This window comes from Solenopsis invicta, chromosome 1 (genome assembly GCF_016802725.1).
Source record: "Solenopsis invicta isolate M01_SB chromosome 1, UNIL_Sinv_3.0, whole genome shotgun sequence".
Taxonomy (NCBI): Eukaryota; Metazoa; Arthropoda; class Insecta; order Hymenoptera; family Formicidae; genus Solenopsis; species Solenopsis invicta.
Genome location: NC_052664.1, coordinates 27781585 through 27797782, shown reverse-complemented (window position 1 = coordinate 27797782; position 16198 = coordinate 27781585). Strand labels below are relative to the sequence as shown.

At 35.1% G+C, this 16198-nt stretch overlaps 1 protein-coding gene across 2 annotated transcripts in view; it reads right to left on the bottom strand.

Moving 5' to 3' along the window:
* The window catches only part of LOC105197592 (PH domain leucine-rich repeat-containing protein phosphatase 2), a 77902-nt gene that overhangs the window by 25357 nt on the left and 36347 nt on the right, over nucleotides 1-16198 (bottom strand). For both annotated transcript variants that reach the window (XM_039449545.1, XM_039449587.1), the window contains exon 5: nucleotides 15520-15755. In XM_039449545.1, the coding sequence (XP_039305479.1) occupies nucleotides 15520-15755 (236 nt within the window). The remainder of the gene's footprint in view (nucleotides 1-15519; nucleotides 15756-16198) is intronic.

Sequence of the window (16198 nt, the reverse complement as noted above, 5' to 3'; positions counted from 1 at the left end):
GAACGAGCCTGCACCACCTCCTTGTCAGTTCTTACTTATTTTCTCGCAGCGAGATATCGATTGGATCACCTCGTCACCGTGACATCACCATATTTTATTCTTTTCTTTTTTTTTATTAAATCATATTACAAAATTATAAAAATTTATACATATAAAATGAGATGTCACCTTCAATTAAAATTTGCCACTATTAGAAACGTTTCGACTGACGATTATTAGAAACTTAAGCCGAATCTTTTAGCTTCTTAATTAAATGAGTAAGTTGATACGATTGTGAAATTTACAAATTAAAAATAAGGCTTTCTGTGAAGTTATCCTTTAAATTTTGCGTGGAAAATTGTCAAACGGTATAAAGCAAAAAAAAAATAAAACTTAACGAAACGGACTAATGAGAGTTTACGCGCGGTAATCGATGAGCAAAATTTATTCTTCTTAAGTTTAATTCGAAGATTTATTACATTCCAACATGCATGAACATTTCGGTTCTACTTCAGGCATAAAAAATCTTCAACATAAAAAATTCAAATTGCTACGATCCTGTAGCAAGGGAAGGCTGGATTTTGATATAGAATCATTTCCTACGAAACTCTCGTCGTCGGTGACGACGAGGAAATCGCATGATAGATAAATTTCAATTCAGGATTTTCTCGAGAGCTTGGTGAAGAAGTTGCGCATGCTGAAGAAATTAACTGACATTATCAACCTCAACATCAATCTAAATACGAAGTGAATGAAGTTATCTGCTATCTCGCAGATTTCTGTGGGTATTTTTCGAAAAAGCCCCGTGGACGCGAATTGTCGTGAATTGTCGCGAATTTTTTTGGAATGTACACTTTTTTTTACCTGCGATTTCGCTGATGGTCACTTTTTTCAGCTGTAACACGCCGGTGATTCTCGGTTTTGCATTTCATGGTGGGCCGAGCGTGTCGATCCAATCTCGAGTTGTTCGAACCGGCACCAGCCAGCGACACGCGCCGTTCGTTAAGGTGAAATTCCTCAATTTGCTTTTGACCGTTCCGAATGAGTCACTCGAAACGAAAGAAAGCTGTATATAAATAACGTCCTCGCGAAATAAACACTTGCGACAACTGTCTCTCTCCTCGAGACGAGACAAATCAAAAGATCAGAATCTAGAAGTCTCGGGGATTATCTCATTGTCCCAAATATGATAAACCGTACCGCGGTGTTTCTTGGAATCATTTCGCTAGAGCTTTGCACGCGACAAGTGTTGCGATATCACGCGCGAACCCCATTTAAGTTACAATTATGGTACAGTAGGAAAGCTAATTGTGCCGATATCACGTTACACTATCATGATTCGTATGACTGGCTGTTAAAGCTAATAAACTCCAACGCCAGTTTCGTTGCTCATTCCCTCCTGAGAACTACTACCCCCGCGAGCGAGGACGCGAGATAAGGGTTACGAGAGAGCGCCGTAGACGATATCGCGTCGCACTCGATAATTTACGGGCGAGTAACCAAAGGAAATACGAGGAAAGAGAGAGAGAGAGAGATAGAGAGAGAGAAAGAGAAAGAGGGAGAATAAGAGCGTTTTAGAGTACACAGGAAGTATGCGCGGAAATATAGGAAGCGTCTTGGGGATACGTTACGTTACGTTACGCTATGCCGAGACTTCTTCGAGCCTTTTATCCGAAATTCCGCTCGGGGGGGCGACGCGGGCTGCGCCAGGCGATAGATACGGGGAGGATATTTGATATACGCGATCGAACGTGCACGAGGAGGATATTTGAATAACGCGATAAGGATTCTTTTCCAGCGTTCGATAAATGCATTCCGGCCGTACCGGGCTGTCCGTTTTTGTCCTGAAAAAGCAGGAAACGCCGTGGCAGGTGGAAGTTGAACGGGAGAGGAATTGACGAGGGTGGATATCTAGGTGATCGGTCGATTAGCCCGGTGCGGAGAACTCGCGAGGGGAGGGGGTGAAATTGGTTACGAGGAAGGTGACGAGATACCGTTCGTTCGATTCGTGTGGAGAAAATCAAGTGCATCAGGTCACGTTGGCTATCAGCTTCTTTTACGTCGTGGACTAATCAGGATAATTGCCGCATTAGGACAAGCATGACGCGTGATGCAATAAATGCAGAAAAGTTATGTTCTTTAGTAATACAAATAGTAATTAATGGTTAAGAAATTATTAAGAAATAATTTAAAATGTATAAAAAATTTTGTCATAGATTAATTTGTATGATCTGTTGTAGAATTATGAAAGAACGGCTGCCACTTCTTGTACGAGGGAGATATTTTAATGGCATAATTTATCTTATTTTCAAAATTAATTTTCATCAGTTTTAAACTGTAATGTTTCTATTATTTTTAAATATTTATTATTCTATAATATTATTTCTGTCACTAATTTTTTCTTAATTTTCGTATTTTTATATTCTTTAATATTTATGTCAATGTCCATTATTATATGAGGAAGATATCCAAATCCGCGTGTTAGCTGTTACATTTGTACAGGATTCTGCCGTATCAACGTAGCGTTTCTTCTTACTTCAGTCTAACTTCTTCGTTTCTCAAAAGATAGTGTTACAATCTCTGAATTTGATGATCAGATTGAGATGAATAATTAAATGTATTTTTTTAAATATTAGTTGTGCAAGAATATATTATATTAGCTAAAAGAATGTACTTGTTTGTTAAAAGAGATTACGTTTACCTTAAATATTTATTTTTATTTATTTGTTAGTCAAGTACTAATTGTGAGATAATTGGAACATTAGATTCTTCAGATTCTAAAATCTTTTAAAATTCAGGAAAGCACATTTACATAAAAATTATATATGTGTATACTCATGGCATTTATACAAATTAAATATTTGGAAATCTGATAATTGATCATTTGCACACACGAGAAAGTGTGTGCAAGTGATAAAGCAGTTATTTAACAAGTTTCTAATTTAAAAAGATGTATATGTATAGTCACAATTTCTCCCTTTCTCTCTCTCTCTCTCTCTCTCTCTTTCGTTTAGCTGTAAGAAGACTGTATTGCTGTCAAAATTACAAGTATCATTGTATGTTATTTATATCGAAGAAATAAATTTTATCCTAGTTATACGAAAACCGTTTTCTATAAAGCACAAACAGGTACAATTATCGATGCGATAGTATGTGTTGATAAATCTCAAAGGATCAATGTGACATTCGGTAAGCACGACCTGTCCATCTGTACCGTAAACGCGTTAATCTTGCCCAATGAACCGAAAAGCGATAGTCAATGCGGTTGTTTATCTTGTAGGAACTGAGCCGCTATATAATTTCCGAAGAGAGTAATTGATAATATAAGAAATATGAAAAGTGCCATTTTTCAGGCAAAGTGCATCTTGGAGTAAAATAATATTTTTATTTATTGATAATGTTATCTCTCGTTTATTCTAATAATAGAAATTACTATATAAATAAAATTATATATAATATAAGTTATTATGTGTATATAACTGTTTTAAATCATATCGATGACATAAAAAAACAAGTACACAAAAATTTTTTTTCAATCTTAACCAGTTTTCAAATCTCTATAGTTAAGTCACTTTGTAATAAAACTAGCGTTATATGTTTTCCTAGAGTTCTAGATTTAATTTTGGATTGATTTATGACCCAGCTTTCATTGGGCACTACAAAAAAATCAATAAAATCCACACAATTTAATCTCCACACAATTTAACACCTCAAAATCAATCAATCATTAAAAATCATAAGTATCGATCAAGAGACATCATGTTTTTTAGTGAATGATGTTAAGTTCATAAAAATATCATATAATAGTCATATAATAGAACATTTTATGTAAAATTACATAAAAATATAAATGTCACATATAAAGATATATGCTACGTATAAAAATATATATGTCTCTTATATACACAAGAAACCTAATTCTACTTATGAGATACGTTTAAACTTAGGACTTCTAGTGATCGTATTTGGAACTAACAGCCCTTACATAGTTTTCAGAGATTCTAAAGTCGTTACATAGTTGTACCGACTGAACAGAAATTTACACACATAAGATTTACAATACATACGTATGATTTACGCAATGTAACATGAAATCTAAAAAATCTGTACAACCTCTAAGAGGTTTCTATAAATTAACGTACAATTTACGAAACATTAATACGTCATTACGTACTACTACATCGATATTGCACGCACACGTATGCATACATTTTCATAGTCGTAAATATTTTTAAATTTTTGATTAAAAGCGTAATTAATTACAAATACATTCATTATTCTTTTTTTTTTTTTTTTCAATCAAAGATTGAAAATTATTTATCATAAATACTATGAATGCCAGTCTCATTCTAAGAACTCGACGTTGTTTCTTTATGTAATCTACATGAAAGTATCTGGAGATTCTAATTTTCTAAGTAAACGCTGCAGAGCACTTACATCAAACAAATATTGTCACGACTTGACAGCTCTAGACGCCGTAGTTGTCTAAGAAATGGTTAAAAAGATCAGAATAAAAAAAAAGAAATATTTTTGTTTCAGACATAAAATCCATATGGACGCGTATTAATGTTCTTGGGTTACTCACATATCAACCTAACGTTAAATTTATTATTGTTAATTAATATTGGCACAGCTGGAGCATTTAAACTTGACCAGAGAGAAACAAAGAATTGTGAGTTTCACAAATTTTTCCTTTGCAGACTTTTGATGCAACAAGTCGCTTTATAATTCCATAGTCTTCCCTCCCCGAGAGAAGCGCGGAACGTTTTCGCAATTTCGTCTACGATTCCTATGTGACTCTTTGAAGCGATCTCGCGCGTCGCGGAAGCGATGATCGGAAAATCTGGATCGATCGATCACGGACGGGATTGTGTCGGTTACCCGATTGACGTGGTAATGCGTGAAAAACTACCGAGATGTTTCCCCGGCCATCTGCGTCATTCCCGATGAAAAACCGTCGCGTTTAATGAGTCGTTACCGCACGATCTCGTTAGACGGACACCCGGTATACGGTGGACTTTGTGCTCGGGCGAAGGGGATTTTTCTCGTAACGAGAGCATCATTATCGTGGTTACCGTTTCCGCGGATCGTTTTTTTTTCTTCCCCTGCTTATAGCCTGCTTTTCCACCTGAAGAAGTCCTATATTCGTTCCGTAAGGATCTGCAAAGTCAGGTGAAACGAGACGCCTCTCCTGTTTCCTCGTCCTGGATTCTCTACAGTCTCTCCTTTGTGTCGCCTTCCTCTTTGCGGCTAATTCTCAAGTTTGTAGTTTTTTACAAGGCTGCTGTCTGACGATGTAGCTTCTGCGACAATGTTTTTCCGTCGTCATGTCCATCCGGGAAAACTCGGCAAACCAGAAATGCGCCTCTTATCATTTAATCTTTGACGACAAACAGATCGTTTGAGACGTCGTTGATTGAGAGTTATCGAAAGGCAAATTGAGAGACAATTGAACGACAGTTAATCAATTGCTTGCATATTAAAAGCGTTGTTATACAGACTGTCGTTGAAACTATGCGAAGAAATACGCGCGGCACCGAGTCTTCCTGGCGAAATTTTGAAATTAGAGAAAGTCGACGATACGTGAAATATTACGGTCCGTATCGAGCGAAGTTCCATGTGAGAACTTAATAAGCTGCCTTAATAAAAATACCTCCTTTGATCATGGCCGGTATGCGAAGCTTTAAGGGTCCTTGGAAATTATTTCGTCGGCGAAAAAAACGACGGGGTGGAAGGGTTCGTTCGCCCTCGGTGTTTTCCCTTTGTGACTAACAAGCGGAATTCATGTGAACGCACGTCCCTGCTACGGTTTATTCTCGTGAAGATCTTTTGAGGATGAAAATGGGACGGGCGAGGCGAAGGGATACGAAGACTGGACCAGATAGATCAGTAGATAATAATGGTGCTTTATTAAAAAATTTATCACCGGCAGCATCGCGCGCACAATATTTCGTAAAAATAAGTCGCGTTTCTTCTTGCGTTAATAATATCACTGCTAAAAATTAATTTTTGTCGAAGGAATGTTGAATCCTCGATCTATAACTGGAATAACATGGTTCGATTTTAAATTGCAATAAAAAAATGTAAATAATATTTTAAAAGCTTCTACGTTTCATATTTATTCACAAATTATTATTTCTGTTAATGAAAAGTTGTTTGTTATAAAGACCAGTTATTTTTTTAGCTACTAAAAGGACATTCAATGTTGATTTATTTGAACAAATCTTTGTTTAAAGTTACACAATTGTACATTCATTATAAGATAAATATGAATTTTGCAATTTTGTAAAACACGTTTGATATATTTATGGAGAAAGTTTGCTATTGGAATATCCCGTATTTCTGTAGCGTTATCGCAGTCATACGTCTTTTATCGACTTTGTGATAAATGTAATGGTTTGTATTCCAGGCGATTGAACAGTTTCAAGAATAATTGAGAAGCAATCTAAGAAAAAGGAGAAACAGGGCGAAAATAGTGATGCGAATGTTGTAACTAGCAACTTTTACGAAGTGCTTTTCAGCGATTAAGACGAAACTTTCGCGATTTACAGTGGATTCCAAAGAGAGCCGCAGACCTCGACGGTTCAATCGAAGATTTACGGTTGAAATCGCTATTTGAACTTTATATCTTTCCTACTAAATTACAAAATGTAGATGGCTTCGAGTATCAAGCGTACTCCTTTAATTATTACAAAAAGATAAGAAAAAACATGCGATAGTACTTTTATTGAAACTATTTCCTTCACTCGACAAGCAGCCTTTACGCCATACTCTAAATTTACTCTTCAAATTTAAAAGTAGAAGTTTTAATATTCAAAGTTATTTGTCATTCTATGAAAAACGACTGTTTCTTGAAAAAAAAGTTTGAAATAATTCATTACGGTCTTCACTCACGTGTTATTTTTCTAAATAATTTTCACGGCGGAGGGGGAAACGATGAATTAATACGCACTGCCTGCGATATTATTTTTTTTATCCGGTAATTCATATAACAAATGTGTCAATTTAGATCTTCCGGGTTTCTCCCAGGTCTTAGTGATAAATGCCCAAAAACAGTCAGCCCTAATTTCGAACCCCTCGCAAGGCTAATCGCCGCTATCTTCCTTCGAGGCGGTTCTGGATGCGTGAGAAATTAGGGCAGACCTTCTATCCCTCGAGCCCGATTTTTCTCTCACGTTATTCTGTTCCTTTACTCTTACGACCACGAAGAGCCGTTAGATGTGTGAGAATCCGCGCGAGAATAAAAATTCTTCGTATAAGGAAGGTAAAATCTCTGAATCATTCTCTCCGCATTTAACGATTGGCGATCATAAAAAACCGCGCCAGCTTATGAGAAGGGAAAAAAGGACCGCTCGCACTCTCCTCATAATTTCGTCAATGTTGCATGACTTACCGCTTGTGGCGAGAAAATTAATTCAGATTCGCATTACGTAACGCACAGAATTTCGCAGTGAAATTTCGCTGCGTTAACGATCAACGCTGGTTAAACACGCACTTGGTACTCACGTAAGAGTAGATTTGCGTATTTGCAGCGGCAAAAATCGACCTATGATACAAATTACGGTATTAATTCCGCGTAATAACACTGTAGCAAATGGACTCATTTAGTTTCATGTTTGCGAACACACGGACTCGACAAAGCGTATACCTATTACATCCGCGCGCAGATGAATCAAAGCACGAATATAGAGTTTTAATGTATTTAATGCTTATTCTATCTGGTGTGAAACAATTATACGAGTAGTAGTGTAACATAGAAGATTGAATCACCATATTTCATAATATACGTCATGGAATAATTGGGATACTTGAGGTCACTAGTAATTAATTAATCGATATTATTGAGTTTTACTTGAATTACAGGTCAATAATTAATAATTATGTGGTTTTTAAATTTAATAATACAAAATACAGGAAAGTTGTCTCAAAATTGTAATTTTGACAGTAGATTTTATATAAGTAAAACTTTTTTTTCTATAAATTGTCTTAAAAATCCTTGGAATTTAAATCTCAAATTAAATGCTTTAAATTTAAATCTTAAAATTGCAAAATTTATATTTATCTTATAATGCATTTACAATTGTATAACATTAAACAAAGACTTGGTTGAAATAAATCAATATCAAATATTCTTTTAGTAACTAAAACAATATTCGATGTTGATTTATTTCAACCAAGACTTTGTTTAATGTTATACAATTGTAAATGCATTATAAGATAAATATAAATTTTGCAATTTTAAGATTTAAATTTAAAGCATTTAGATTTGGCTTGACTTGAGATTTAGCTAAAACAACTGGTTTTTGTTACAATCTTAATTTTTTATTAACAGAAATAATAAATCGTGAGTAAATATGAAATGTAAAAGCTTTTAAAATGTTATTCATATTTTTTTATTGCAATTTTTTAAGAAAGTATTGTAGAAGCAATTTTTATATTCTTCTTCGAAAACATTTTCGAGATATTCTCTATATTTCATCTTGACGTTATATAATTTCATTGTAATATTAGTTCGTTATTGTGTTAATGCAAAATAATCAGAATGCTATAATTTCTTTTATTAATTTTTTTTCTCGATGAATTAATTATTTCGATATTAGCGCTCACCTCTTGAAATAATCAATTAACGTTGAAATTACGGTATTAAAAAATCTCCGAGCTATTATATTCCTCATTTCGATGCAAAATCGACGTTCAAGAACAGTGTCATTAACCATTGTGCGATGCCTTTGATCTATTAATTTCTTAATGAAGCAATTAATTATTTGCGCTTTCATCGTAACAGTCATCAAATCGCCGCCGAACCAGATTTATCTTTACCGTTTCACGCACCATATAGTTGGCGTTAATTAATCTTCCTCGTTGTCATTCGCGATTTCATCGTAAAAAAAAGCGGCACCGCGAGATTGATCACCTGCGCCGTACGGCAATCATTCCTCGTAATCCACTGCCATTTCCGAGCCTCTTATAATTTCCGGTTAATGATACGTTGAATTTTGCTGCCATATTATCGCTGAGTGAAACGAATTACGCGATGCGCGTTGAACAATTTTCTGCATATACTAAACAGCACACTTTTTCTTCCGAATAAAGAGAGTCACGCGTCGGTTGTTGCGAAATTAATTTTGATAAAGACTGACTTTACACGACATCAAAGTAGAATAAACAATTAAAAGATACTTAACAAATTGCGTAGAGAAAAATTTTTCTGTATAAAAATACAATTTTTATCGCACGTCTTTTTTCAGAATTTAATATTGTCTGTCTTAGATTTTTTGAAATCTTTCGAAAGTGGATTGATGAAACAAACTCTTGGTTGATCTTATGTTGATTATTAAAAAATTTATTTAAAATTAATTACATTGTAAGTAAAAATTTTGATAAAATAAAACTTGATTAAAGTTCATTAGTTTAAATAAAATAAATTAAATTTTAATTTTAATGCCTCTTTTTCCCTTCCTTATTTACATTTTAAACTTAAATAGTTGTATTACTTTTTTTAATAGCTCGCAGCTCGAAAGCTAATATTTTTATTTTCAAAAATTTTTAAAAATCAATTTAACCGTATACTTGTACTATTAAGAGGGGTTATGCTGGTTTTATTCTGCATATTGACGCATGTATTAAAATAAAATGACCGTTGCAAATAAATTGTAAAACCCGGTAATCTTCGATGCGACAAGAGTACAACAACCATTTTTGTTTATTAAATTGTTTTTAATAAAGATCGATTTTACGTGTTAGTTGCGTTGCAAATGAAAATCACGGTATTAAAAATGGCAACAAAAATGCTTTGCAAGAGCCAAACTTTTTTTTTTATAGAAATACGCTGACAAGAGCGTTGAAGTAAAATAATATTTATAGTCATAAGTAATACCGGGATTATGTTTGTATAGTAATGGAAACAATGCATTACAGATTATCTATTGTGCGCTTCTACAATGGACAGATAGAAAATGACAATATCACGAAGACAGGAAAATTTTTGTAAATTCTGAATTTTGATCGACAGATTAATAAAAAAATAAAAAAAAAAAAGAATTTGCGATGAATAATACGGTCGCAATTTTAGAACACTTCGTATAGATAGACTCTGTAGATATCTCATCAGTGATGTTTAATTCTAACTGCGCATACAGCAAACACGAGGAATACGATTAATTAATGAGACGATGACACGTAGTTGGCTGCAGCTACGTGGTGCAACGTTCCATCGTGGTCAATGCGTACTGTTGACACGCGTGAACGCATCTCGCATAGAACGCGTGGATAATCAGATTTGAAAGTATCATCCGTTATATCGAGTCGAATTGTTTATTTTTCATTTTTTTCCTGTTGTTTTTGCCAAACAGAACAGTGCGATAAATTTACCAGCGCGACTGGAATGTCGATTCGCCCGTCGGTCGTCGAGTGAAGGTAATCGAATATTTGGACACGTCGCTATTAATCGGACTTCGCGTTTTAAATTTCGTGAATTTAATGGACCCTTTATTATATAAGCTTTCAATTTTTGGAGGAATTTCTACATATGTATGTGCATGCGTATGGAATTCTACATATTTAACATTAAATAATAATGCCTTTTTTGTAAAAGGAAATATAATGTCACATTTATTCTTTAGACATTGATTAAGATTAAATTTTTTTTTTATGTTAGCAATTCTGCCCAAGAAATAATTAAAAATTAATACTAAAAAAATAATAATGTTAACTCTCTTTCTCGCAATATATATATACAGGGTGTCCCAAAATTAGCAAAAATTTTTTATGACCGAATTCTTCGGAATATTCGAAGTCAAAAATCCTAATACGAAAATGTTGAGGCTATAATACTTTTCAAATTATAAATTATTATTGTTATACAATTGTAGTGCTTAGAATTCGCGCGCTCAGGCATGGCACACAGTACAGTAGTGAGAGTGCCCTTATACACTGGCTAACTTTCTACATATTAACTTAATTTTGTTACATAACAATAAGAAATCACTTTAAAACTTTGTCTTGTTTATTAGTGATTATTTAATTTAAATTATTCATAAAGATTAATGTCAACCTAATGTTATGATATGTCAAGCCATACATAAATTGAATTATCAAAATTATCAAATAAAATACGTCGACATGTTTTATTTGACAGTTCGCTACGGTGCTAACAATAAGTGTCATCTCTGAGCGCGCAAATTCTAAGTGCTACAATTGGATGACTTTATAATTTATAATTCAAAAAGTATTATAGCTTCGATATTTTCGTATTAGAATTTTTGACTTGGAATATTTCAAAGAATTCACTCATAAAAAAACCTCTGCTAATTCTGGGACACCCTGTATAATTTTTTATTACTATGAAATTGTATATATATATATATATATATTCTTAAAAATAAAAGAGAATATCTGATTTTATTAAAGAAATTTTTATTACTATTAAGACAATGTATATATAGTTTCAATAGTAATAAACAATTCTTTAATAAAATATCAGATATTAAATTTTTCTTTTTAAAAATAGATATAATCTTTTATATACAGAAATAAATAGAGATTCAAAGATTATTTAGTTAGTGAATATCTATTAGTCAAATATAGGAAGACTACTCTTATAAATAGCATCCAATTATAGTTATAAATTTAGAAAGTCAAAAGGAATCTCCTCGAAAATATAATTAATATTGAATATTGCCGATAAACCGTTTGATTTAATAGGGAATATCGAAACTGTCAAAGTAATAAATGCAAATAGCTGACGTATCGAATTTGTCCTAGAATAAATCGTTTAAAATGTTTCGCTTCTATTAAGTGAATAATGAAGTTCCACTACAAAATGTCACTGTCCACTCAATCGTGTCATCGGCATATATCGTATTCAAGAAAATTGTTTCATTATCTGATGTGTGCTTGAAAATAACTCAGTTTGACGCAAGCAAATTCCAATACAAATAAAGAACAGATAATAATCCTGTAAATTGAATGATAAATCTGTAGCTAAACTCTTGTTTCTGTCAAAAATTTACATATAAAAAGTGTCTTAAAATTATCAATTCAATACAAACAAAATTTGATCATGTATTAATAAATAAAAAAATAAATAAATTAAATAAATGGGTGATTAAATAAATTTTAACAATCTTGATTAAATATAAATTTATATATTTTTTTCTCTGTTCTGTTGTTTTATTTCGTACTATCAATTTGGGTTAGAAAAATTCAATTTTCACATGCCAAAAAAATGAATATGTGTTGAAATTTTTTAGCAAAATTCTTTATTATTTTATTATCATTTTTATAATTTTTTATACAAAATTATAAATTTTTTTTATAATTGTTCTCGTCGTACAATATAATTTTCTAAATAAATTATCATTATGTAAAGCAAACTATAAAAAAATTTGTAATACAAAAAGAAATTAAAATAATAATAAAGTAATAAAGAATCTCGTTAAAGAATTTCGACACATATTAATTTTTTTGCCATATTCAAAATTTTCTACATACAAAAATCGATAGTAGAAAATAAAATAACAGTGCGGAGAAAAGATTTCCGAAGGTTGAAAATGTGGACTGACATTCCGGAAATTTCTCCCATCATTCACCGAGAGACAATACATTAGCGGAAAATTCAACGGACGGATTAAACGCGATCGCCGTGCATCTGGTCGACGTAATAACAGCAGGCGCGGCGATGCATTTGCGCCATGGAGAAAAGCGGCAAAATACTACGCGCGTTGAATAATTCAAGGCAAACAGAAGAGAGAGACAGGGTGAGTGAGATAGATAGAAGGAGAGAGGGAGACGGCCGCGTCTCGTATTTGTACAACTGATCGCTGAATATTTAGCAATGTGTTTATCCGAATCATGATCTCGCGTTTCGGGCCGCGTCACGTTCGCTTTGGTGTGCTGCAAATGCTGCCTGCTCGCTCGCGTTTGCCGCGCGTCTCGTATAATATGTTAAACTTCTCGCACAAGTTGCCATTTACTCCAACCGAAAAGAGTCCAATGGCGCAAATGGAAGAGAAATAGGTGCGAAGTAAAGCTATTGTCAAGGGATGCCTTTCCGCGATGGCCGTTCAGAAAACACTGACACCTGAGTCGCGCTGCAATTTTATAAATATTTGTTTTACAATAGCGCGTAGTTAGATTTAAATAACACGTACTGATGCGAAAATAAAATCCGCGCTACACTGAATCTATACTGAATTGTTTGGTCTAGTTCGCGAAGCATTTCGTTTTAATATTCTCGAAAAAGCGTCAAATCATTGGGAGATTTGAATGTTGTTTCGCTTAAAACGTCAAAGGCGGGGGGAGGGGAGGGGGAGGGGAGGGGAGGAAGGGAGCTTTGAAATCCGTCACTGGACATTATGAGTAAGTCACATGGAACAATATATTTTTTTGACTGCGTCATTACGACTTCGCTCTCCGCCGGGAAATACATCGGGGGATCGAGCTGGATCGCCGATAATGTCGCGGATGTTGCCAATCGTTCGGTCCACAACGGTATGGAAACAGCGTGTGTACCTTCGTCTCTTATCTTCTCTCTCCAACCTCTTTACCCCTTCTCCTCGTCGCATTCGGATATTAAAGTTTGTTCATCGTGATTTCATATTCAGGGTGTGCCTCTAGGCTAATGTTTGCATCATTTTGGATTCCTCTTGCTGGCCGTCTCCTCGCGATTCTTCTTTCAGTCCCGAACCACCCCGCAGCCAATCCCACCCTCCCGCGCTGTCGCTGATCTTTTCAGTCGCGGTGTCGACGACGGATTTGCGAGATGAAGAAGGGGGAGAGGGAGGAGTTGTCCTTTGCTCTCGCTGGCGCTTTAATCGCACTGTCGGACTCTTTGAAAAATCGACTGTTCCGTAGAATTATTAAAAATTAAACCTTTATTTATCAATTCCGGAAATAAGCCAGTACGGCGGCGCGAATAGGAAATCTTGAAAAATTCACAACTTTTCTCTTTCGCTGTGTACGCGTACGTAAAATCTTTATTTATAAACGCTACGTTACGTACGTAACGCTTTTGTAATGGCGTTTATCAAACGATAGTGTGTATATATATATATATATATAGTGCGCTATGATGAAGAGACATTTTATAGTAAAGTGATGCATATTTGTGGGACATTGGATTGTTCGGCTATAGGATGCTATCGGCCAGCCTTCCGTTGTCCTTTTTGTTGGCCGATGATTCCATTAAAGCCCATCAAAACGCCTGTGTTTGTCCTCATTTGCATCGTACCGCGAGTCGACAATACACAATTCTAATTCACTGCGCTGTCCGTCGTCGTGTAACGACATTATCGGGCGCCGCGTCCGCGCCTTCCCCGCCTGGCATAATTTCCATGTTGTACTCTGTTCGCCGCTTCTGCATTGACGTTCCATCTATTCCTTTCCAGATATGGTTGGTATGCTTTGGAATATTACCTATTCGGAATATTACCTCCGTATGACCTATTTACACGTACCAAAGTCGCTTTCAAGAGGGTTATTGGGGTCAGTGGAAACGCGCGCGGTACAAAGATGCCAGGATCCAGAGTTATTTACGCAGGTATTCTAAGAAGTGGAATTATTTATTCCCTGCCGCACACTGGTCCTTATGCATTTTAAATATCCATTCGCGCACTGCTCGCGTCAACGTCGATTTCCGTTTATCTTCGGGACATCATGCAAGATTCAGCTTGTCCGAGCTCGTTGCATAAGAATCGTTCATTTTCTCGTCGAGTTACGTATGTTCAAAGAAAAGTCTCGAGAATCGGTTTCAGCTGCGGGAGTTGAAACTTTAAGGCGGCTGCAATTGTAGCGCGAACATCGACTACGACGAAGACTGCAACACGCCTCTTGGAAAATAGATTTTTCCTATTCTTATTTCGACACACGTCAGCGTGTAACTTGCTCTCTATATTTATTTATCGCATGCAGCACTAAAGGTTTGTCACTATTGAACAATTGGCGTTTTTTTCTAAATATATATCAAAATAGATAACAATTTGTTAAATTGATGTAATGTCGATTGATTTTGAGAATAAAGTGTGCCTTAATTGACAAGAATAATATGCAAGATAAAAAATATTAATGACGATATATCCTTGGAGTTTCGGAAAGCGTTAGAAAAGACGAATATAAATATAAATGTGAATAATGTAAGAAATAAGAAAAAGTGTCATTTCTTGGTCGAAATAGACCTGGATGCTTAAATTTTTATTGCTAAATATACTTTTCAGTTCTATGAACATAAGCTACGTATCGACGTGTTTGTCGGACTCCATCAATATAATTGTCGTCTTTTAGTAAATAAAAAAAAATGTAATAAATTTTCAGTAACAAAATTAACGCCGTATCTTTTTTTTAATAATTTCACGACAGTTGTTGTTTCTAAAGAACTGTTGCATTGTTGGATGTTTTATTCAACTGCAATTCAATTACTCCGGTCGACTTGGTATCATATTTTTTGTTTTAAGGCAACGTCTCTAGACGTTTTCTGTATTTCGTCAGAATCGTTGCAGAGAAATTTTCTCGATTTTGTGCGAAAGAACAGCGAGTGTCGTTTACCTTTTTGATCCAGCTTTTCCAGAGGTCTCGATCCCAGGGATGATGAAAGCCCAGATACAGATGCCTGGTTTCACGATGGTGACTCTCTTCGGGGTGTTGGCTCACATGGCACTGTTGAGTGACCCTGGGAAACCCAGTGACACGCAAAACGAGTTTGCCCAGACGTGACGGCGCATAGCATACCGCGCCACCTCCGCCGCCCAGCTCCATCCATTCCGCTCGCGATTCCGGACAAGCTGGGGAAAACGCATTTGTCTCGTTATTTATCAGCCTTTTGATAAATTGGGAGTACGTACGATCGCGGCTACCGTGATACCGAGGCGCGAGTAGCGTCGCGGGGAGGTACTGAAAAACGCAAAGTGCGATATTTTCACCGATCGTAACGGAAAAAAAAGAATTTAAACTAAATGAGATCTTACTTTTTTTTTTTGTAATTACTACAAAGAAACGTACGTTATAATCTCTCGAAATTTTCTATCAACTCGTCAAACTCAGTTTCTCCACTCAATTGTTTCTAACCGAAAAACTGTTGACGCAGGTCGACATCAAAGCGACTATCATTTCTCTTCGTTTATACGGTTGATAGGAGCAACAATTTTTGACATGTCGAGTAGGCGATACCATCGGATCCTTCCGACACGCGTGTTAGGCACGTTGACGCGTATCGACGTATCGCGTA